The following is a 23,073-nucleotide window of genomic DNA, read 5'->3' on the forward strand; positions in this document are numbered from 1 at the left end:
TATTTGTAACTAGTTAGAATTATAAACTTTCCTTATTTTTACTCAGTTACAATATACGCCACAGCTGAAGTGAGAGGAAAGAAAACGTTGCTTTCTTAGGAACAAAGAGCAGTACCTTCAGTATCGTGGGCAAAGCTTTTCCAAGTCCAACAGTAGTCAAAACAGCGCTTTTTATAAATAACACTCAGCTAAAAGTTTCTGGGTTTGTGATTGTTCCAACGGTTAAGTTCGGATGAGGGTCCCTAGAGTCGTAGCTCCCGAGAAACGGCTACTGGCTTTCCACCTGGACTTCATCCGTCCAGGCAGCCCAGAGGGGCTTCAGGCCCCGCCCGCTCTCCTGCCAACTTCAGCCTCGCGACTGCGACTCCGCCCTCAGGCCCCGCCCCTTCGGTCAAGCGGCGTGCTCTCGCGGCACGGAGCCTGGGCCTCGCGCGCCGGGACCTCGGTTTCAGCTGTTCTGTCCTGCCCCGAGGCCCCGCCCCTGGGCCCCGCGCGCCAGGACTTCGGTTTCGACCGTCCTGTCCCGTCCCCAAGGCTCCTAGGCCCCGTCCCCGGGCTCCTAGGCCCCGCCCCCTCTGTCCCGCGGCGTGTTCTCGCGGCTCCGCCCCTAGGACCCGCGCGCCTGAACTTTGGTAAGTTTCAGCCGTCCGGCCCCGCCCCCTCGGTCCCACTGCTCTCGCGGCCCCGCCCCTGAGTCCCACGCGCCGGGACATTGGCAAGTTTCAGCCTCCAGCCCCACCCCTAGGTCCCGCCCACTCCGCCAGCGGCTGGCTCTCGTGGCCCCGCCCGTGTGCCCTGCGCGTCTCTATTTTGGGAGCATTTCGGCCGCCGTGCCCCGCCCCGCCCCGCGCGCCCCGCCCCTCTGGCGGCCCGCCGTCCCAGACGCGGGAAGGGCTCGGCCGGTTTCGAGTCGCTCGCCTGCAGCTTCCCTGTGGTTTCCCGAGGCCTCCTTGCTTCCCGCTCTCCGAGGAGCCTTTCATCCGAAGGCGGGACGATGCCGGATAATCGGCAGCCTAGGAACCGGCAGCCAAGTATCCGCTCCGGGAACGAGCCTCGTTCCGCACCCGCCATGGAACCGGATGGTCGCGGTGCCTGGGCCCACAGTCGCGCCGCGCTCGACCGCCTGGAGAAGCTGCTGCGCTGCTCGCGTTGGTAAAGACGGAGCCTCGAGGGGGTGGCTGCGAGGGCATGGGTCGCCCAGTTTCTGGGGGTGGGGGAATCTTTTCAAATCTCCCGCTTCCTCCTTCCTTTCCCGCGCTGCAGTCGGGTCGGCGTGCGGTTAGCACCTGCCCGGGGATCTAGTATTAACAGCTTCTGCCTCTCATTCACTTTGTTTTTGGGCGACTTACCAGCCTTCCCTTGACCTGAATCCGACTGAAACGGTAGTTTTTGAACTTCGGCGGGCTGAAGAACCGTCTGGAGGTGTGGCTAAAAAAGTGTTCATCCCGGCCCCGCCTCCAGAGTTTGAATCTGGGGCTGGGGTGGGGCTGAAGCTTCTGCGTTTTTTACCCGGCCGTAGATTACCCTGCTGCTTTCCGGGAGCTATGGCGCATTGGGCTGGCGCGCCGCCCCGGAGACCCTCTAAATTAGAAGCAGCTGCCACTCTAAGTTAAACTGGCCTTTTTGACATTTTCTCCGTGCCAGCTTTTTCGGGTGAGATGGGATGGAGCATCGGATGTCTACCATAGTTGTAGATTGAAGATGGCACGAAATTTCTCATTTTCTTAGTTTGCTCAAAAGACTGTATGTCTGGTGTCCCAGCTCTTAGTGATGCTGTTTATTGTTTTCCTTCATGCTGTCACACTATCGGAGTCCTCTCAGGGTTTTCATTCCGTCCAAAGACATTTTCATGAGTGTTACTTCTTGCTTTTTTTCGTGTAGCTCTTTCTAGTATACAAACCAAGAAGGCTTGTAAAACCCAAGAAAAGTTTGTCTCATTTTCATTTCTTCTAAAAAGCATTTTTATTGAGCACTTGCTGTGTGTACAGCTAAGTATTTCTGTATGAAGATCACTGGCAGGTTTTTTGTTATTGGTAGCTGTCAAAAGTTTATATCCTTTTTGGACTTTTTTTCCCTTTTGATTTCTTAAGTTACTTAGTCGCATAAATTATAAGTAACACAACTTTTTCTTTTCTTTCTTTTTTTGAGACGGAGTCTCGCTCTGTCGCCCAGGCTGGAGTGCAGTGGCAAGATCTTGGCTCATTGCAAGCTCCGCCTCCCGGGTTCACGCCATCCTCCTGCCTCAGTCTCCCAAGTAGCTGGGACTACAGGCGCCCGCCACCATGCCCAGCTAATTTTTTGTATTTTTAGTAGAGATGGGGTTTCACTGTGTTAGCCAGGATGGTCTTCATCTCCTGACCTCGTGATCCGCCTGCCTCTGCCTCCCAAAGTGCTGGGATTACAGGCGTGAGCCACCGTGCCCAGCCAAACTTTTTCTTTAAAAATGAAAAGGACTTAACTGTCAGAGTTTTGCACTTATATTTTCTTTGACGAAAACTTTTAATATCTGTGACAAAATGACATTGCACTTCTTAGAAAAGTGACACTCACTTAGAAAAATGAGTACATGAAGACATTGAGTTGTGTGTTTGTTTTCCTGTAGCACATGGGTCACCTGAGAATAGGAAATTTAAAACTGGCACTGCTAGTTGCAATAATAGAAGCATTATAGTTCACACCTTAATAGTCCAACGAAAGTTAGACATCCCGTTGGCACATACCTGTATGGAAGCATAGGGCTTCACTTAGACTGTAGTCAGAATGCCTGAGTTCAGGTTCTAGCTTTGACACTATTGAGTAGGCCAAGTTATTCATCTCTCTGGGCCTAATTTTCCGCATATGAGTAATACTAATGATTAGCTTATTTTCTTGTGAGGATTCATTAATAATCATAAATTTATTGAGCACCCATAATGTGCCAGACCCTATCTGGGTATTGGGGGATTTGTTAGTGAACAAAGCAGACAATAAATTCCAGCCCTTAGGGAGCTTATATGGAAGAGACAAAATGAAATTTTACATGTATATAAAGTATTGAGTTTGGTGGTTGTGATAGAATAAATGATAAATAATGTGTGTCTTAATCTAAAAGAATGTAGTGTTTGCTTGCTACATGATTTGGGAGAGACAAAATAGATAATATATATGAATATATGTTGTCCTGAAAAATAACAAAGCCGGTTTCACTTTTTATCCCCTACCAAATATTTTTCCAGTTTCTAACTGAAGTGAGTAGACAGTAAGAGGCAAAGGAGTGTAAGCAGACATCAGTAACTAGGCCCAGACTTTTAGCATGGCTCATCCATTTGACTAGAGAATGCTATTGAATGCCATTGATTTTTTTTTTTTTTTAAGTTTATTTCTGAACCTCTATGGATGAACTGAATCTTAACTCTTAGACTGCATGTTTTCACATAGGGGTCTGCAAATTTTTTCAGTAAAGGGCCAGATAATTAATATTTTAGGCCTTTCTGCCCACAAATAGTTTTTGTTCTTATTTATTTTTACTTCCCTTAAAAATGTGAAAACCATTCTTTCCTTAAGGGCTGTACAGAAACAGGCTGCTGGCTTGGTTTGGCCCACAGGCAATAGTTGCTAAACTGTCGATAAAGTCTTGATAAACTTAATGTCTTAGGTTTAAAAATCCTTTTTGGTAGACAATTTTATATCACATGGGCTGCCTTTTTTTTTTTTTTTTTTTTTTAGACAAAGTTTCACTCTGTCACCCAAGGTAGAGTGCAGTGGCATGATTTCAGCTCACTGCAACCTCCATCCCCTGGGTTCGAGCAATTCTCTTGCCTCAGCCTCCTGAGTCTGAGGAACTCAGCCCCACTGAATAGCTGGAACTACAGGTGCATGCAACCATGCCCAGCTAATTTTTGTATTTTTACTAGAGACGGGATTTCATCATGTTGGCCAGGCTGGTCTCCAACTCCTGACCTCAAGTGATCTGCCTACTTCAGCTTCCCAAAGTGCTGGGATTACAGGTATGAGCCACCATGCCTGGCCTATACATGGGCTTTAATATTTAGAAATGATTTTGCTTTCCTCTGTAGATGTCTCTGCAACTTTGGCACTATCTATACTGAAAAAAGCATGACCAGCTGCACCTTACTCAAGGAGGAAAAGCATTCTTCCTACCTCTGCCTTTGCCCTGGTAGCCACCTGACGTTGCTGGCAAGGAGCAACTCAGAATGGTCTGCTTCTTACATTTGCTACCCTCCATTCAAAGCGGTGTCATATTATTTGAAATTGTGTCAGTATGTCCTTTTACAGAGTTTCAGAGTTCTACCCAGTGGGCCAGTGATTACCCCGATTACCCTCACATTCAGCTTGCAGCTGACATCTGTCTTGTGTTGCTCATGGATCTGTTTTGCAGCAGGCATTACTTGCTGGTGAGGGTGGATTGGTACATAACCGGGCATCCTTTCTTGACCTTTAACATGAATATGGCTTCAAGGTGAAGCCGATGAAAGTGTTCAAGAGGCCAGATGTGACATTTGTATTAGGACCAAGCCTCACAACCAGAAAGAAGCTATTTAAGGATTTGGAAAAATGAGACAGGAAGAGCATGTTATTTGAGAGGCTGGCAGAAAGCACAGTAATACTGTGTTGCTAAAGGAAGCAGGAAATAATAATAGGAGCTGCAGTGTAGAAGCCCCAGGTGTCATATAATACTGTTTTGTGAATTAATAGGTACCTCTTGGCATATTTTTGAGGGTGAGAGTGGGATTAGGCATCTATGACAATTGTAACTTGGGCCATTTTAATCAACTTTTTATGAAAAGTTAGTAATCTTTTAACCTTTATGATAGGTATTTTTTTTTTCTGAGTTATTGTTTAAGAGGTGATCAAGCTTAATTTTGAATTCTCTCATACTTTGAGGCAGCATAGAGTAGATGTTAAATGCGTGGAATCTGGAGTCAGATTCCCTGGGTTCAAATCCTGGCTCCATTATTTAGGTTATTTTATCTTTTTATGCTTTCTTTTCTTCATCTGCAAAAAATGAGTTGATATTCATAAGATGCCTTGAGCAGTGTCTGTTATGTACTAAATACTATATGAATATTTGTGAAATAAAGGATAGGTTTTCTGACTGCAGTTTCAGCTTTTGCCTTTCTTCATGAGTTTTGAATGAATGTTCAGAGGCATTCTCACAGAGCAGTGATCCCCAAATGGAATGATTTCTCCCTGGCACTGGTTATTCATTAGAATAACAAGAAATCACTGAGTCACTTCTTAAGGGGTGATAAGGTGATGCATTTTCTACTTCTACCCTTAAGGAGTGTATGCTTAATTATAAGGGATAAAATATATACAAGTTCAGGGTAAATTGTCGTGCAGGTCGACATAGTGCTGAGAAGAGTACTTGGGTAGGGCCAGTGGAAGGAAGCTTCATGGGCTTTTAAATTGAGATATGAATAGATTTTTTTTTTCTGAGACAGTCTCCCTCTGTCTCTGAGGCTGGAGTGCAGTGGCGTGATCTCGGCTCACTGCACCCTCCGCCTGCCAGGTTCAAGTGATTCTCCTGCCTCAGCCTCCTGAGTAGCTGGGATTACAGGTGAGTGCCACCACACCCGGCTAATTTTTGTATTTTTAGTAGACACGGGGTTTCACCATGTTGTTCAGGCTGCTCTCGAACTCCTGACCTTGTGATCCGCACTCCTTGGCCTCCCAAAGTGCTAGGATTACAGGCGTGAGCCACCACGCCAGGCCTAGATATGAATAGATTTTTAAAATGGAGCCAGGTTGCGGGGAGCTGGGGTGGTGGGTGTTATTTGCAAATAACTAACTATAAAGAATTGTAGGATAAAGGGGGACTGGGTCAGGTGAACAGAGAGTTAAGACAGGGTCGAATCAGTGATTAGTAGCCTAACAACAGAGTACTCAGTTGGTTTACATAGTTAACTTCCTAAAGAGAGCAATTTGTGTAGCTTTCCTGGACTCTGGTTCCTCATCTATAAAATGAGGAAAGTGGACTCGTTGATTTGTAAAGTTCTTTTCAGTTTGCGGACTTCGTAGTTATTTGTGTCCACTGGATGAAGTTTAACATACGTACAGAAAAGGCACAAATCGTTGGTGTTCAGCTTGTATCGTATCTTCCAACTTAGAATTTATTTGTGAGATTTATTTATTTATGGAATATTTTGAGTAATGTCTGTCTCCTTCGGTTATATATTTAGTAAAACTAGGTTCACGTTTGTAGCCACAATGCCAGACACATAGTTTCTTAGTGTGTGTTAAATTAATATATGAAAGAACTTAAGTTAAGGTCGGATCACATTTGAAGGGCCTTTGCAAGTGGTAATACCAGAAGACCTAGTTAATTTACATGAATCACTAAGAATCCCCTATAGGTTCTATGTCATTATCCATATACTTTACTTGTTAAACACTTTATTCTTCTAAAGATAAACACAAGAAAAATTGTTTAATTGGCTTGGTGAGCCTGCACATTTAGATGTTCAACATGTTGGTCCCCACGTTAAAATTACCTTGAGGATTCTTTAAAATGTAAGAGCATTGTGGGAGCTGTCTTGCCTAATATTAAATAGCAGTTGATATTTCATGGAGATAGAGGGGAGCCATTCTATGAAGAAATAGATCTGCCTTGGTATTATAATCTCAGATGAATTTACCTTCCTTTTTTTCTTTTCGAGGAAAATTTTATATCAATAAGAACTTCTTTAAAAAAAAATTGTTCTCACTACTTAATTCTTCCCCAAGTTATCCTCTGACAGCACTGATCTTTCTAAATCAACTACATGTAAAGTTACAGAAGTATGACTGTAGATGGGGAAAAAGTAGAGTAGCTGAATTTTCAAGGTACAGAAATCCTGTTACCATGCAAATGTCTTTTCTTGTTTGTGTGGATTTTTTCTATCTAATATATATGTATATCAAACAGAAAATAGGGTAAGGATAAAATGGAATTGTTAATACAAATGCATTTTTGTATATAGGCTTCCATTTGGTTCATTCACTTAAGAACTTACTGAAATCCTGCCGTTAATCTAGCACCATGCTAGGTAGGTAATGGTGGGTTGGGGAGCTCAGACAAAATGAAAGTTAAGATCTCTTGTCTGTAGGGCTGGAGTCTAATTTCAAGACAAGAAAAATAGAAAATCAGGAAGTTAAAATACAGATGCTCCTGAACTTGAGATGGGGTTGTGTCTAGATCAACCCATTGTAAGTTAAAAATATTGTATGTCGAAAATATATTTAATATATATAACCTACCAAACATCATAGCATAGCCCAGCCTACCTTAAACGTGCCCAGAACACTAACATTAGCCCAGTTGGGTTAATTCATCTAACACAAAGCCTATTTTATAATACAGTGTTTAATAGCTCGTGTAATTTATTGAATACCATACTAAAAGTGAAAAACAGAATGACTTCCTGCTATGGCCCAGCATTGTACTGCATATTGCTAGCCTGAGAAAAGATCAAAATTCAAAGTGTGGTTTCTATTGAATGTGTATTACATTTGCAGGATAATAAAGCTGAAAAATTGTGAGTCGAACCATTGTAAGTCAGGGATCATCTGTACAAAATATTTAGTTTTCAAGCCTGGGCAACATGGCGAAACCCCACCTCTACAAAAAATTAGCCAGGTATGGTGGTGTGCACCTGTAGTCTCAGCTATGTGGGAGGCTGAAATGGGAGGATTTCTTCAGCTCAGGAGTTCAAAGCTCAGTGAGCTGTGATCATGCCACTGTACTCCAGCCTGGACAACAGAGCAAGATCTTGTTTCAAAAAAACAAAAACAACCCCCACCCCCCACCGCCAAATATTTGGTTTTCAACATTGAATCCCAGAGCCCCAACTAGATGCTCTCTTCTTTGTAACTTTAGAGCATTTTGTACATCTTTTAAGTCATGTTAATTTGATTTACATAATTAATCGGCCAGATTATAAGTCCATTAGAAAGAGTGGAACACAGTCAACTTTGTTCTTTAGATGTTACATGGCATGCATTTTGCAGAAGTGATGGCTGAGACTAAAATCTAAGAGTTGGACATAGGCTAATTATAGTTGTAAGAGACACTGGCCTGACCACAGCAGTTTTTGTTGAGGAGCAATGAGAGAAAAGGTTGCATGGCTTAGGTGTTACAGATTGTGAAGAACTTTTTAATAGTAATTTTTTTTAAATGGTAAACAGTATGTGAAAAGAATTAAAATAACAGTATATAGCCATTCAGTATTTGTTAAATGCATGACAGATAAGTGTGAATCTTCCTCAGTAACTTATAATTATCAGTTTCTTGTGTATCCTTCAAGAGGTTCTGTGTTCATGTAAGCATTGTACTGCCTCAGATAAGCAGATACTAAACACCACGTAGTTGCATGATTCATTTAACCATTTCCTTATTGGAAAAATTTAGGTTGTTTGTGGTCTTTTGCTGTAACAAGCAGTGCTGGAGTGATACTGATGTCATGTGCCTTTACATTTAAAATATTTTTAAATAAAGTTATACATGAACATAGTTGACAGAGTCAATAGGACAGACTATTAATGAAAACATTCTTTGCTTCATCCATCACCCCGAGTTCTATGCATCAGAAACATCTTTTGTCTTTTTTTTTAGTTTTACAAGCATGTACCTCTACATTTCCAAATATGTTTATATTGTTATTTCTTTTTTTTTCCATTTTAGACGTTATTAACTTCCTAACTATTCTCAAAGATGAATTTTCTTACTACTGTTAACTTTGACAATGGAAGTTAGTGGATGTAGAATTCAAAGTACAAAATAATTTTCAATAATTATTTTGAAGACCTCGTTCCACAGTTCTGTAGCATCTCTTACTACCCTTGAGAAGTCTTATGCTATCCTGATTCCTTTTTTTAAAAAAAGTATGACATTTAATTTTATTATTTCTTAATCGCTGGAAGGTTTTAGAATCTTGTCTAGATGTCTTCGATGTTTGAAAGTTTCATTTTTGCAAGTATCTAGTGTTGCTGAAGGATAAATTCCTGGCAGTGGAATAGCCGAGTTAAAGTTGGATGCATTTATATTCTTGATAGGTATCTCCTAGTTGTAATAATTGTTAAAAAAAAATTTTTCTAAAGATACATGTTCTTGCTGTGTTGTCCAGGCTGGAGCGCAGTGGCTATTCACAGGCATGATCATGGCATGCTATAGCCTTGAACTCCTGGGCTCAAGCAATCCTCCTGCCTCAGCCTCCTGAGTAGCTGGGATTGCAGGCATGTGCCGCTGAATTTGGCACTCCCTTCTCTCTCAGCTTGGCTAACACACTTCCTTCTTGTTCCCTCCCCCAATACACACGAGTGCACATAGTTCTCATTCACATTTCCATTGTCTTTCCTTATCTGTTAACAGCAACACAAATATATATTCTAACTCACTAATTAGAATAAATAGTACAATTGATCAGTTATTCCCACATGTTAAATCATTACTAATATGTGATAGCATCTTATTGCTAGAGTGAAGGTTAAGAACTATAGCTAAAGAGTTCAGTCATCTTAGGAAGGAAATTGAAAGTTGAGAAACAGAATCAAGGCATTGAGTCAAGTATTGCCAAAGAAAGCCAGAAGGCTATGGACTGCATCCTAGGGGTATGCCTACGTGGAGAGGTAGGAAAAGCAGCTAAGGAAATGCTGAAATAGGCAGATCAATGTGTATAAAAATATTAAAATGCAGTGGAAGGAAAGGTTTCAGGAAAGAAGATGAGATAAGTGCTATTTCCCAGAGTGGTCAGAGAGAAGGGGACCAAAAATGCTTTGGAAAACAGTTTCAGCAGAGTGGAGGGAGTTAAAGCTAGGAAGGTGAGGAGATGGGCGTAGCTGGTACGGAGCACTCATTTAAGAACTTTTATCTGTTCAAGAAAGGGAAGAGATGGAGCAGAAGATAAAATGGGAGTTATGATCAAAACAGTGCTTTTCTGCGTCAAAGGAGAGATTACCTGTTCATGTGTAGATGCAAATGAGAGAAGAAAGGCAACTATTATGAATGATCTAGTGCTTTGGGAGGCAGGAAAGATATGGCAACTAGAGATAGAGTAGCACATTTTAGGAAGAGTGACTAAAGGAGATAGAATTTTCCTCTTAGACTCTAGGAAGGGGTAAGATGATTGGTGAAGAGATAAAAATGTATTTAGGTGTTAAAAAACTTACACCATTAAATTCCAGTAAAGTTAATGAGATGAGGAAGCATAGAGATTGTTTTGAATAACCATCTATTCGTTTGTTTACTTACAGAATATCGAATACATGACTTTGGTAGAGATACAAAAATGAAGAGGCTACCAGATAAATTTTATGTCTTTATTTTATTTTATATTTTTGAGACAGGGTCTGGCTGTCACCCAGGCTGGAGTGCAGGGGTGTAATCTCGGCTCACCTCAACCTGTGCCTCCTGGGTTCAAGTGATTCTTGTGCCTCAGCCTCCCAAGTTGCTGTGATTACAGGTGTGCACTACCATGCCTGGCTAATTTTTATATTTTTTAAATTTTATTTTTTTATTTTTGATACAGGATCTCGCTCTGTCACCCAGTCTGGAGTGCAGTGGCTCAATCTTGGCTCAGTGCAACCTCCACCTTCCAGGTTCAAATGATTCTTGTGCCTCAGCCTCCCAAGTTGTTGGCATTACAGGCATGCACCACCACACCTGGTTAATTTTAGTATTTTTAGTAGAGACAGGGTTTCACCATGTTGCCCAGGCTGGTCGAGCTCCTGGCCTCAAGTGATCCTTTCGCCTTGGCCTCCCAAAGTGCTGGGATTACAGGCATGAGCCTCAGTACCTGGTTGCTACCAAATGAATTTATACAGAGAAGTTTATACATCTTTCTTTCCTTTTTTTTTTTTTTTTTTTTTTTTTAAATAGTGGTCATTCACAGCCTGAGTGGGCAGGGAAGAAGTAGACTCTGGGGCCTTTATAGCATTATAGATTGGCATCCATGAGTGTCTAAGAGGTCAGCACAATTAGGTAGTGGTGAAGGTGGCTTGGAAATAGTTAACTCTGGCCTGGGCTGGATAGGGAATCCAAGGTGCTAGGAAACTGAATGGACTTCTTTCAAGGTAGAGAGCAACCTGAAGGTGGAGGGTTGGCCAGGGTGGTGTAATAAAAGAGATAAAGGAAGGATATTATAATAGGAGGAGCTTGCCACGAAATAGAATTCAGTACACTTGATGGGGAAAAGGAGGTTAGGTTTGGTAGGTCAAATAACAAAAATTATAGGCACAGTATGAATGTTGAAAGAGATCATGTTAATTGGCAGAGTCACAAGTCATATTTTTATCAGTACGTTTTACATACTGTGATACAAAAATCAGACATGGTGAGTTTTTAAAAAGTAATAGGTTTTGTAATGTCAGTGAGCACCATTTTCAGTATCTTGAGAATAACATTGTGGGTGTGTACTCTGTTTTTAGCAATCTTTCTGAAAAGCTCAATTTCACTTGAATGTTCATATCTATTAAGATGTGCAGTGTGATACTTTCCATCTTTCAAGAAATGTGAAGAATTGTTTTTATTGATATGTGGTATGTGTACAGAAGTAATTTGATAATAATGGTGTAAATATCTAAAGGTTTTAGAGTTAGTATAATAAACCAAGCACAAAAAGTGCTCATCATTTAAAAGGCTTTACTTCTCTGGGTACATTACATCCACTGAGTATAATGTCTTGGCGTGTATTTATTAGTATTATTACCTTCTTAGGATTAACAAATGTAGCAGGTATTTTGATGGACAATATTAGGAATATTTTGTTTCTGTGTCTCTTTGCTCACTGCAGGGAACTTCATTCTGTCTGCAGACAGACTGCCAATCTGATTCAGATTTCTGTTTACATTTGCTTAAAGAACAATTAACTTTCTGTGAACTGAAAGAATGGCTGCATTTTTCACAATGTATCTGTGAAAAATTGATGGCTACTTTACAGTAGTAAGAAACAGGTGTTTTTTCAAATGGGAAACCCTGGATTCTTAAGGTCAAAATGACTAGATATCCTGGTTTGTCTGGGGCAGTCCTGGTTTATTCCTGTTGTCCCAGCATCCTATTCAATTATCACTCCTCTTCACTCTCAGAAGTTTTCTCATTTGGACAATATGGTCATTCTATGTGTGGGTCACATTTTGAGGTATATGGTCTACACTTTGAATCATCAGGGGAAGATCCACCTTAGTAGTTGAAAGAAGCAGCCAGTAGTTGGTTTTGCCTTAAGAGGTTTAGAGATACTTGACCAAAATTGTTCTTTTCTCCAACTTTCTAGAAAACACATTTTAAAATGTATTATAACTTGTACTGAGTTTGGTAGTTACTATTTAAAATCAGCAGGTATGTTATGGTATAATATTTAACCAGGGAGTTACAGCCTTTCAGATAAATACATCCTTAATAACTTCTGCTTTGAGAAAGTGAGGAATATGGTAGTGTTGAGTCTCGGATGAAATATTGGGTGTGAAATGTTTATCTAACAATAACTCAAGTCTTGATTGTTTTAATTTCTTCAAACAGCACTGACATTCTGAGACAGCCTGTTTGCTTAGGAGGATGTGAGCACATCTTCTGTAGGTAAGTAATTATGGCTTGATGTATATAGTACAACTATGTTTTTTACTAGATAACAATCATGTAATCTTGTTGATAATAATGGTACTTGATGTTTGTGTAACTTTCAAAGTCTGCAAAGTAACCTACTGTATGTTATCTTAGTTTGATCTTTAAAACTGTGTTAATTTACAAATAAGAAAACCAAAGCTCAAAGAGGATGACTTGTTCAAAGTTACAAAGCTTAGTAGACAGCTTTGCCAAATTTGAGGAAAAAAATTAATACCTTTTATATAATCCAAATAGGTGTTTTTAAAATTTCCGGTTAAGTTTTGAATTTAGACTCAAAATTATGAAAGTATAGTTTTTATAGTTATTATATTAGTTTCCTAAGGCTGCCATAGCAAAGAACCAAAAACTGGGTGGCTTAGAACAACAGAAATGTATTGTCTCTCTAGTTCTGTAGGCTAGGAGTCTAAGATCAAGATGATGACAGGGTTGGTTCCTTCTGTGGGCTGCGAGGGAGAATCTCCTCCATGCCTTTCCCCTAGCAATCTTCGTTGTTCCTTGACTTGGAGATGCATCACTCTGGTCTTTGCTTTCGTGTACACCTGGCATTTTTCCTTGAGTGCATGCTTCTCTCTGTGTCAAATTTCCCTTTTTAATAAGAATACCAGTTATATTGGATAAGGGCTCACCCTAATGATCTCATCTTAACTTGATCATCTAGAGCCCCTGTTTCCAAATTAGGTCACATTCACAGTAACTGAGGGGTGAAGACTCAAACATCTTTTTGGGGGACACAATTCAATGCATACCAGTTATTGTGAAATTGTACCCATGTGACAGCCCTGGCTTATAGGTCAGAAGATTAGATTTTTATCTCTTATTTCTTGTTCAGGAGAAATCAGTTGAGGGATTAAGTGTCTTAGTTTAATTGCCTATGAGACAGGGAAAATATAGTCTCCTTTGAATTAATCTTTTAATTATTTCCAGTTATGAGTATGTTACTGTCTGGCATGAACAAACTACATTCGGAAATTTGAGCATATATGAAAATAACCTTGTGTATTACTTCAAGGGCTAAGGTTGTCTGGGAGACAGCTATGTTTTGGGTCCCAATTTTGTTTCTGGAAAAACAGATCTGTTATATGAGGGATATCCAGCAGGAGGATGAGGGGGTAGGAGATGGTACCTGTTGCCTACCAGATACGTCTGTTTGGATGACGAAAGAAAAGGCATCTTAAAGTTGGTATGTTCAGAGCTGACCTCTTGATCATCCTCCTCTTCAGGCTTTTCCTGCCTGGGTAATCTTCATCACAATAAATGGTACCAGTTACTGCTAGGTTGCTTATCCCACATCACTAAGTTCTGTCAGTTCTGCCTCAAAATGTGTCCTGAATCTTGAATTTTCCCACCTTTTTTTCTGAATTTTCTACAGTTTGTAGTTTGTTCCAGGCCATCATTGTATTATCTCTGCTCATACTATTGTGATGGGTTCATAGCTGGTCTTCCCTTTTTGGCATCATCACCCCTTCCTCATTTTCTACATTCTTGACAGTGATCTTTGAAAAATCTCGATAACATCCATATCATTACCCTGCTTAAACTCTTTAGTGGCTTCCTATTGCAGTTAGAATAAAATCCAAACTCTGCCCTCTGGTCTGCAAAACCCTGTATGGGACCTAGACCGTGTCTGCCTCTTGGACGTCATTTACCTGTGGCTCACACTGTTCCAGCACTTCTTCTCCTTTTAGTTCATTCAGTACACCAAGTTCACTCCCGCCCCAGGACTTTGGCACTTGCTATTTCTTCCACGTGAAATGTACTCATGCCAGATTTCTGTGAGGCTTACTTTTTACCAGTTATATATCAGCTGAAATGTCACTGCCTCCAAAATGCCTCCCATGGATCTGCTTACGAAATGATGCCCACTCCCTGTCCCCACTCTGTAGCAAGCAGATGTATTTTGTTTCAGCTGACGGATGATGGGTTTGCTCACTGTATACGATAGGTCAGTCACAAAGCTGCTAGAGCATAATGAACTCCATGACATTTTGTGCAAAGTTGGTTTATGTGTGTGGTGGGGTGGGGGATCCATACGTTTAATCAGATCCTAAAGGACTCTGTGACTTAAAACAGCCAATAAAAGGTTGAGACATAAGAACATCTTAAAAGAGAAAATGATTATCTGTATATGACATGAGCATAAGAAAGAATTCATTCAGTGCAGTTTTGATTTGTTTTGATTATATAATGCCAAAAATTATGGTAGCTGTTTTTATTCTTGCAGATTTTGAGTTAAAACTGCTCAGCAATGAGGTTTTAAAATGATTTTGACATAGCTCAGTTCAACTGATAAAAGTAATTCATCTACTCTTTAAGATACAATTTAAGACATGTGGCGGGGGTGCTCAGACGTTTTGGTCTCACACCACTTTGCATTCTTCAGAATTGAGAACCGTAAAGAGCTTTTGTGTGTTCATGCATTTACCATACAAAACTGAGACTTTTTAAAAAAAGAATTAAAAATAATAAACCCATTAATACAAACACAAATAATACTTTGTAAGGAAAAATAACAATTTTACAAATCAAAGAAAAAAATAGAGTGGCACGGTTGTACATTTTTGCAAATCTGTCTTGCTGAATAGAAAACAGCTACATTCTCAACTTATATATTCAGTCTATTGTGATATTTTTTTGATTGAAGAAAATCTGGCTTTATACATAATTGTAGTTGGAGGAAGTATTGAAGTATTTTCAGTAGCTTTTTTAGATAATTGTGGCTATTCTTCTTTAATAGTACACCAAAACTTGACAAGGGCTTTTTTATTTTTTATTTTTGTGAAGACAAGAGTCTCACTCTGTCACTCAGGCTGGAGTGCAGTGGCGTGATCATGGCTCACTACAGCCTCAACTTCTCGGCTCAGGTGATCATCCAATCTCACTTTCTGAGTAGCTGAGACTACAGGTGCGCCCCACCACGCCTGGCTAATTTTTGTAGTTTTTTGCAGAGACAAGGTTTTGCCATGTTGCCCAGGATGGTCTTGAACTCCTGGGCTCAGGCAATTCTCCTGACTGGGCCTCCCAAAGTGCTGAGATTACAGGAATGAATCACCATGCCTGGCCAACAGGTGCTGTTTTCTTTAGGTTCATCACAGTGTGGAATCTGAAACTATATCAGTAAATTTTTATACTCTGTTACATGAAATTTCATTGTTTTATCTAGTACTTTGAATTTATCTTTTACTCAGTGTGATTTTATGACATAACACACGGGTCATTTGAGAACTATTCAGTCGCTGAGCTATACAGATCCACTGAAAAATGACATTTTTTCAGAATTCCGAATTAATGTATATAAAATAATTTGGGAATAGTTTATAAAATGTTACAGAATATATAAAATACTAGTCTATTCTGAGTACTAGTACAGTGCTGGACAAGTAACTTAAATAACTGAATCTCATTTTCTTCATCCAAAAATGAGGTGGTAGTTCTTGATGAATTGATTTCAGGTTGTATTTTACTGATAATTAAGTATTGCACAAATGATTTAAATTGCATGAGTAATCAGTTTTACATATTTTTTTTGTGTTGGGGTTCCAAGTTAGAGTTCTTAACTACTAGCAAACAAATGTACAGAAGATCCTTTGCTAAAGAAAGTTGACATTTATTGACCCCAGTGACATTTTTTGAATTAGATGATCCCAAAAGTCTCTTCCAGCTCTGATATGGGTTACAGGGTCCTGTGACAAGGAATGTCCTGTGGTACTTGGGGAAGATGTGGCTTTTCAACTGTTACATTACTTACTCAGTCCTACTGGAACCCATCTGGTGAGGCCAATGAAGGAGGAGATTTATAGAATTCTTATTCTGGAATTCACAGATGGGCTTGTGGGGGGGGATCGTGAATCCCTCTTTTTACATGAGTATGTATAGATTTTCATCAGATTTGCAAAAGGTCTGTAAACCCCCAAATTAGAAAAACTCTTCTAACTCTGAAACTTTAGTGCCTAGATAACCCAGGTAATTGAGTCTATAGGTTTTAAAATTGTCCGAAAGAGTCAAAGATCTTTTCCCAAAAGCTACTTTAAAGCCTTGAGATACTAGTCCCAAAACAAAACAAAAGGTCTTTCCCAGTCTCTGCAGTAGTTGTAGGTATTTTCATGGAATGTTAAGATAGAAAAAGTTAGGATGCACGACTACTATGCATTAGGCATTCTATCTTTCTGTTACATCTCTGTAACCTTTAGAAGCTACAGATTTATTTGTAGGAAAAATTATGCGGACTAATATCAGGCTAAGTAAAGTCTCTTCATTGCAAATTACATGAGCAACTTTAGATTTGATGTGTGTATTTACTCTTTAAAACAGTATTTAACAAGGATATTACAATTGACCACTGTATGTTAGAATAACCTCTGCTCCATTTCTGTTCAAACTGTTTAGTTTTTGGAATTTAGATTCTGCTGAATGGGTTGATTTTTTCTTTTTTTAATTCTTTTAAAGTAATTGTGTAAGTGACTGCATTGGAACTGGATGTCCAGTGTGTTACACTCCGGCCTGGATACAAGACGTGAAGATAAATAGACAACTGGACAGCATGATTCAACTTTGTAGTAAGCTTCGAAATTTGCTACATGACAATAAGCTCTCAGGTAAGAACTATCCCTATCTCTCTTAGTTAAAAACTGATGAATTCATATTCATAAAGTATATAAAACATCTATCTGGAATTCTGAAGTACATATTTCAGATTTTAAAATCTGTAGTTTTTTTTTTTTTTTTTTTTTTAATAGCCGTGGAATCTCTCTGTGTTGTCCAAGCCGGACTTGAACTCCTGCACTCAAGGGATTCCCCCCACCTCAGCCTCCCTGGTACATGCATGTGACACCACACCCGGTGGTTTTTTGGAAGATCATTTTGAGAAATGACAGGAACCGTAGAGATAATTAAAGTCTAATGCCCTTGTTTTATAGTTGAGAAATGAAGGTCCAGAGAGGTGAAATAACCTTGCCTACAGCCACATGTGTACTTAGTACTAGAAGCTGGAGAAATAAAGCCCATTTCTGACTGTAAATCCAGGAACTTTTTTGCTGTTTTACACTGCCTGCTTTTTACATTTATGATAACTTCTGTGGAATATATATGGAATAGTGATTTTGGCCTTAATAGCACTTAACTCACTTAAATACACTTTCCCAAGATAGAATACAACATTTTTCCATGGATCACTTTTCTAGACTGAATTAATTAGATGAGCACATTTTGAAAGAGCAGAAATCTAATATTCATTTTCTTTTCTATTTAAGTGGGGGTTAACGTTTTTCAAATTGTCCTTAGACTCTGTGTATTAACTATATATCTTTCCATTGTGCTTTCTGCTGAGAACTAATTAACTGTGGAAAGAATGTAAAGTGTTTTGTATCTTCATAATTGGATAGTAGAGTTGTCTTCTTATTGACCAGATCATGCTATTTTAGTGTGTGTTTGTAGAAGAACCTGTTCTTGACTGGCAGGATGCCATGGATGATTGCTAATGCTCGTATAAAATTGTTAGATTTCTATTTTTAAATCTTTTATTCTTAGAATCCTGCCATGATGTCTTATTGTCAGCTACTAAAGATGAAGTTGATTGTACAAAGTAAAGAAATGTGGCAAAAACTTCGAGTCTTACCACAGGTCCATATTTTAAGAATTAGAACTTACATTAGTCTATACCTATGAAAATTTTCCTTCGGCTAGTTATCTGCGTCATTGTATTCAACTCTATTCTTTTATGATAAAATGTGCTGTAGTGCAGAAGTTTTTCTTACTTTCAGATGTAACTATACACACACATTTTTAAAAGTTTCCCTTTTTAAAAAATGATATCGTAGTTGTAAACCTTTTTAAGAACACACTGAAGAAAAATTCTGTCATTAGTTCATCTGAACTCTTCCTATTCAAAGACAGTACTGACAGTGTTTATTTTCTAGTTAAAAGAGATTGGTGTGTGATCTAGCTTTCTCTCCCCACATAGTTACCAAGGGTCAGTGCAGGGGTTCTTAATCAAGGGCCCATGCACCTTTGGCAGTGTTCAGAGTTGAAGTGGGTAAGAGTTCAGTGAGTTTCTTGAGTTAATGGTGCAGTATGAAAACCGTTCATGTTTGTGTGTAAATGACTTTCGTTAGATTCTTAGGAGTGTGTGGTCTGTTAGGATTATTGGCTTTGCATTGAAATTTGGAGTGCTACTTTGGGATTTGTGGCTATGATGATGTTTTGATTTCGTTCTTCACCAGTTGCTGTATAGTAATGTATTCATTCGCTAGAACTGCTGTAACAAAGTATCACAAACTGAGTGGCTTAAACAACAGGAATTTATTGTCTCACAATTCCAGACACTGGAAGTCTGAGATCAAAGTGTATGCAAGGTTGGTTTTTTGTTGAGGTCTGTGAGACAGAACCTGTTTTAGGCCAGTCTCCTTGTCTTGTAGATGGCCATCTTTATGTTTACATGGTTTTCTCCTTATTTGTATCAAATCTCCCCCTTTTTAAAGGACTGGTGTCATATTGCATTAGGGGTCCACCCTACTCCAGTATCGCTTCATTTTAGCTAGTTACATCTGCGATGACCTTATTTCCAAGTAAAGTCACATTCTAAGTTACTAGGGGGTTAGGACCTCAACATGTGAATTTTGGTGGGGGAGGAACACAATTTATAACAGTATAACATTTTTAATGGTGATAAATGGAGAGCAGGGTAACCCTTGATGAATTTACCGCTGTCAGTTATGGCATACCATAGGGGTGCAAAAAAGAGTAAGATAAGACTCTTTTCCAGAAATTTTATTCTAGCTAGTGATGTTTGAGTCATTTATATCTTGAGGACTATGGAATATGAAGTGCTTTCTTCATATTTCATCATTAAAGATATTTAGGAAAATTGAGTTTAGAACAAGTTTCTGAGGCCTTTAAGAATGTAGTCTTTCTCATCTAAGTAGAGTTGGAGATTGGAGAGATAATTCTACTGATTAATTTCCCAAAGGGCATTTTGTGTTTGTTTTCCTTATTATAATTAGGAATAATTACTTTAGTCCTTACCAGACTTAAGCACTGCTGTCCTCAACGTTACTTATATTAAGCTGAGTTGAAGTTCACTGTTTAGATAACACATAATCTGAAATTTAGGAACACGAAGATTGTCTTTAATCCCGTTATTCTGTAGGTAAGGAAACTGAGGACCCAGGCTACACAGGGCAGTTGTGCTGTAAATTTCTTACTGTTTTTCTATTTTGCACTTTTTGGTTAGAAGTGTAGGTATTCATTATATTTGTTGAATTGAGTTGGATAAAAATTGGCAGTGCTAATTTATATCCTAGAGACTAAACTTAATTAAAATTATTTATTTATTTATTTATTTTCAGACAGTGTCTTGCTCTGTTGCCCAGGATGGAGTGCAGTGGGGCCATCATGGCTCACTGCAGCCTTGAACTCCTGGGTTCAAGAGATCCTCCCACTTCAGCCTCCTGAGTAGCTAGGACTACAGGCACTCACCACCACACACCTAGCCAATTAGTTTTTTTTTTTTTTGGAAGAGATAGGGTCTTGCTCTGTTGCCCAGGCTGGTCTTGAACTCCTGGCCTCAAATGATTCTCCCACCTCCACCTCCCAGAGTGCTGGGATTACAGGCATGAGCTAATTGTGCCTGACCTAATTAAAATAATTTGAAATACATTCTTAGAATTTGGTTTAAATAATTCATTTCATAATGATAACATTTATGCATTCATCGGCCTTCTTAAAAAATTATAATGGTAATATCTTTCTTTGCTTTGATAGGAAATGACAATAAATTTAGAGTATAAGCATATTGAATTATAACCTTCTGTCCAGATCTCTAAATTCTATGGTGCAGAGCTTTTTCTACTTTAATATAAGTGGTATAGTCCCCAACTTTTCATCCCAAATTCTTCCCAAAACAAACTAGCCTTGAAGGGCATTAGAGATTTTTTTCTGGAACATTTCCCTTTGTTTCTTTGTAGTTTGTCTATTCAGTGTATTTTATGCAATACCTTTGTGGTAATTGATTATCTAGTAAGTAGTTCTAGAACTAAAAGGTTAGAAGGTAAACTATATACCAGGAACTGATAGCTGGGGACAAATGACAGTTGGTCTTCTTTATAATAATGAGGAGATTGGAAAATGATCTCATTAGGATAAGGGTATTAGATTAAGTGATTCCTAAGCTGTCACTCCAAAATTGTATAATTCTGTTAAATGGTCATGTGTAGAAGATGATGAATTAAGTGGAATGGTGAACATCTCTCACATTTTCTCTTTTAAAAACCCTGTAGTTCACAATTTATCTTTCAAATGAACCTTGTTACTTGCATTTATTATAATATATATAATTACTGTAATTAAGGTGGGCAATTAGGAAGAACTTGTCAAGTCATGGACATCGTGTATGGTATACTGGAGATAAAGAAGCCTAATTTATAGTAATACTTTCTAAAATGAGCTTCTAAATACTTGAACAGATTTTTCTTGGTTCAGTGTACTTTAAAGAGGATTGTCTGTCAAATTTTGCTGACAACCATTTATGGATAATTTTACCTTATCCTTTATAACATGATCTTCTTTTTACTAATGGAGGTAAATTTAAAAGTTTTTCTTTTCTCTTCAGCCCTATCATATTAAGTCAGACCTTGCAGGTGCTCATCAGGTTCTGTGAAACATGTTGGTGTTGGTGACATTAAAAAAAAACTTTGATTATGCTTTTATAGTATTACAATTTCTTTTTCTATCTTCTGCTTTACAGAGAGATGCTCGTCTTTCTGTAACAATTACATAGTGTTTCATATATGCTATGACTTTTTTATAGTACAGGAAGATGAATGTTTGAATAGCTGTGTTGCTGTTGTTTTTCTTAAATAGAACTAAATGCTTCCTGACTTACAAAATAATCATTCTTCAGTGAAGGCGTTAATGTTGCACAGATGGTAGCAAAGGACTTTCCTTTGATTTTTAATAAGAGACTGGTTCGTCAAAGAGATTTCTCAGCTTCTGTTGTTAAACCTATAATAGAGAATAATTTGAAAGGCACACAATGTACATGATTATAATCCTTTCCTGTAGATTAATGATAGCTAAATCACATTTTCTAATTGCCTCTTTTTTCTATAGTTGATTATTAAATTTTAAGAAAAAACTTGGCCAGGCAGCTCCTTAGTAACACATGCATCTCTGTTCCTCAATATTTTGTGATGTACTCTGAAATTCAGAGAATAGAATTCTTTTAAATATTATCATTAAGGAATTTTCTGTGCAGAGGAAAGACCAATATTTTTCTTCATGAAATGAATATGATGATTTATCATGCTGAGAAGCATTCACCCATAAAAATTGTTGGTAGCTGTTAATAACGTGATTTATGTTCCAGCAGTAGTGTTTTGCTTTTTACAGTTTTATCTTAGAATATTATCTTAGATATTCAGAATATCTAATAAAATTCAGAATATACAGTCATCTTTGTTGTGCTCCTTGCTTAGTTATGCAAGATACGTAATTAAAATCTTCTTGAGTAAAGTTTTTATTACCAGATGAATAGTAAAATTGTGTTCATATCAATTACATTGAATATATTATCTTCATTTACTCATTTATAAGGTAGGAAATATGTACAGCTGAGTATGAAATTTCTTGTCTTTTTAAGTTGAGGTTTTTTAGTCAATTGAGTATGTTGCTGCTATATTATAAGCCTTAATTTTCCTTTAAAAGCTCAATTCTACATTTTTAACGTTTTTCAAATATTGAGAACCTCAGAGTTTGACATGGTTTTAATTGAAAATGTCATCTGTGTTAAAAAATAATTTAAAAAAGTCAAATACAAGTTATTACAGACTATCAGAGGATTAACCTTTATGTCTTTGTAATCCTGAGTCTTTCTTGAAAAGTAATCCTGGTAACATTTCATTTGACCTTTCCTATAGACTTGAGATTATATCAGAAGTGACTTGGTTTTGAAATCTACTTACCACTGCAAAGAAAAGACCTTGTTGAATCTAGACATAAAGTCTCTATGTGAATGGATACGTCATTCTGATTCTTTCCAAGATCCTGTCTTAATAACATTTTGTGGACCAGGTCATGTTCAGCTATGATATTTAAAGGTATATGTAGAAGAATCTGCCCTCATTCATATACATACTCCTGCCTTCAGTAGGTTTATCATTTTACTGCCTTTTCAATGTAGTGCTTCCATTTCATCTGCAGGAAGTGATGGTACACTTTGGAGTAGAAAATCTTTACTCTTTTGCTAGATAGGGATCATGTCTGAAATTTCTAGAGTTAAGTACTAATTATTTTATTTTTCAAAGCCTGTTTCCCATTTCTTCTCACCTGTTTAAGGTTCTTTTACCAGGTAAATGTATTTTTAAAGATAGGACTTTTGTACTCAAGAAATACGAGGTGAAAGAATAGGCAGAAAAAGCAATTTTGAACTTGAAAGAATTGAGATGATCATTAACAATCTTCTGGTGTATTAATAATTTTAAGCTGAT

General features: G+C 38.4%; 1 protein-coding gene and 1 long non-coding RNA gene across 5 annotated transcripts in view; one reads left to right on the plus strand and one right to left on the minus strand.

The window, feature by feature from the left end:
• LOC116810344 (uncharacterized) overlaps nt 1–507 on the minus strand; it is a 142,202-nt gene extending 141,695 nt beyond the window's left edge. Inside the window, exon 1 of one of the 3 annotated variants that reach the window (XR_009213532.1) lies at nt 116–507. This is a non-coding gene — a long non-coding RNA (uncharacterized LOC116810344). The remainder of the gene's footprint in view (nt 1–115) is intronic. The other 2 variants (XR_009213530.1, XR_009213533.1) reach the window with 2 other exon arrangements.
• A 373-nt stretch (nt 508–880) lies between these two features.
• The window catches only part of BARD1 (BRCA1 associated RING domain 1), an 81,615-nt gene continuing 59,422 nt past the window's right edge, over nt 881–23,073 (plus strand). Inside the window, exons 1-3 of one of the 2 annotated variants that reach the window (XM_032754629.2) lie at nt 881–1,152; nt 12,491–12,547; nt 17,039–17,187. In XM_032754629.2, the coding sequence (XP_032610520.1) occupies nt 995–1,152; nt 12,491–12,547; nt 17,039–17,187 (364 nt within the window). In that variant the 5' untranslated portion in view covers nt 881–994. The remainder of the gene's footprint in view (nt 1,153–12,490; nt 12,548–17,038; nt 17,188–23,073) is intronic. The other variant, XM_032754630.2, reaches the window with a different exon arrangement.

The sequence above is a fragment of the Hylobates moloch genome, unplaced genomic scaffold (assembly GCF_009828535.3).
Source record: "Hylobates moloch isolate HMO894 unplaced genomic scaffold, HMol_V3 SCAFFOLD_1, whole genome shotgun sequence".
NCBI classification, from domain to species: domain Eukaryota; kingdom Metazoa; phylum Chordata; class Mammalia; order Primates; family Hylobatidae; genus Hylobates; species Hylobates moloch.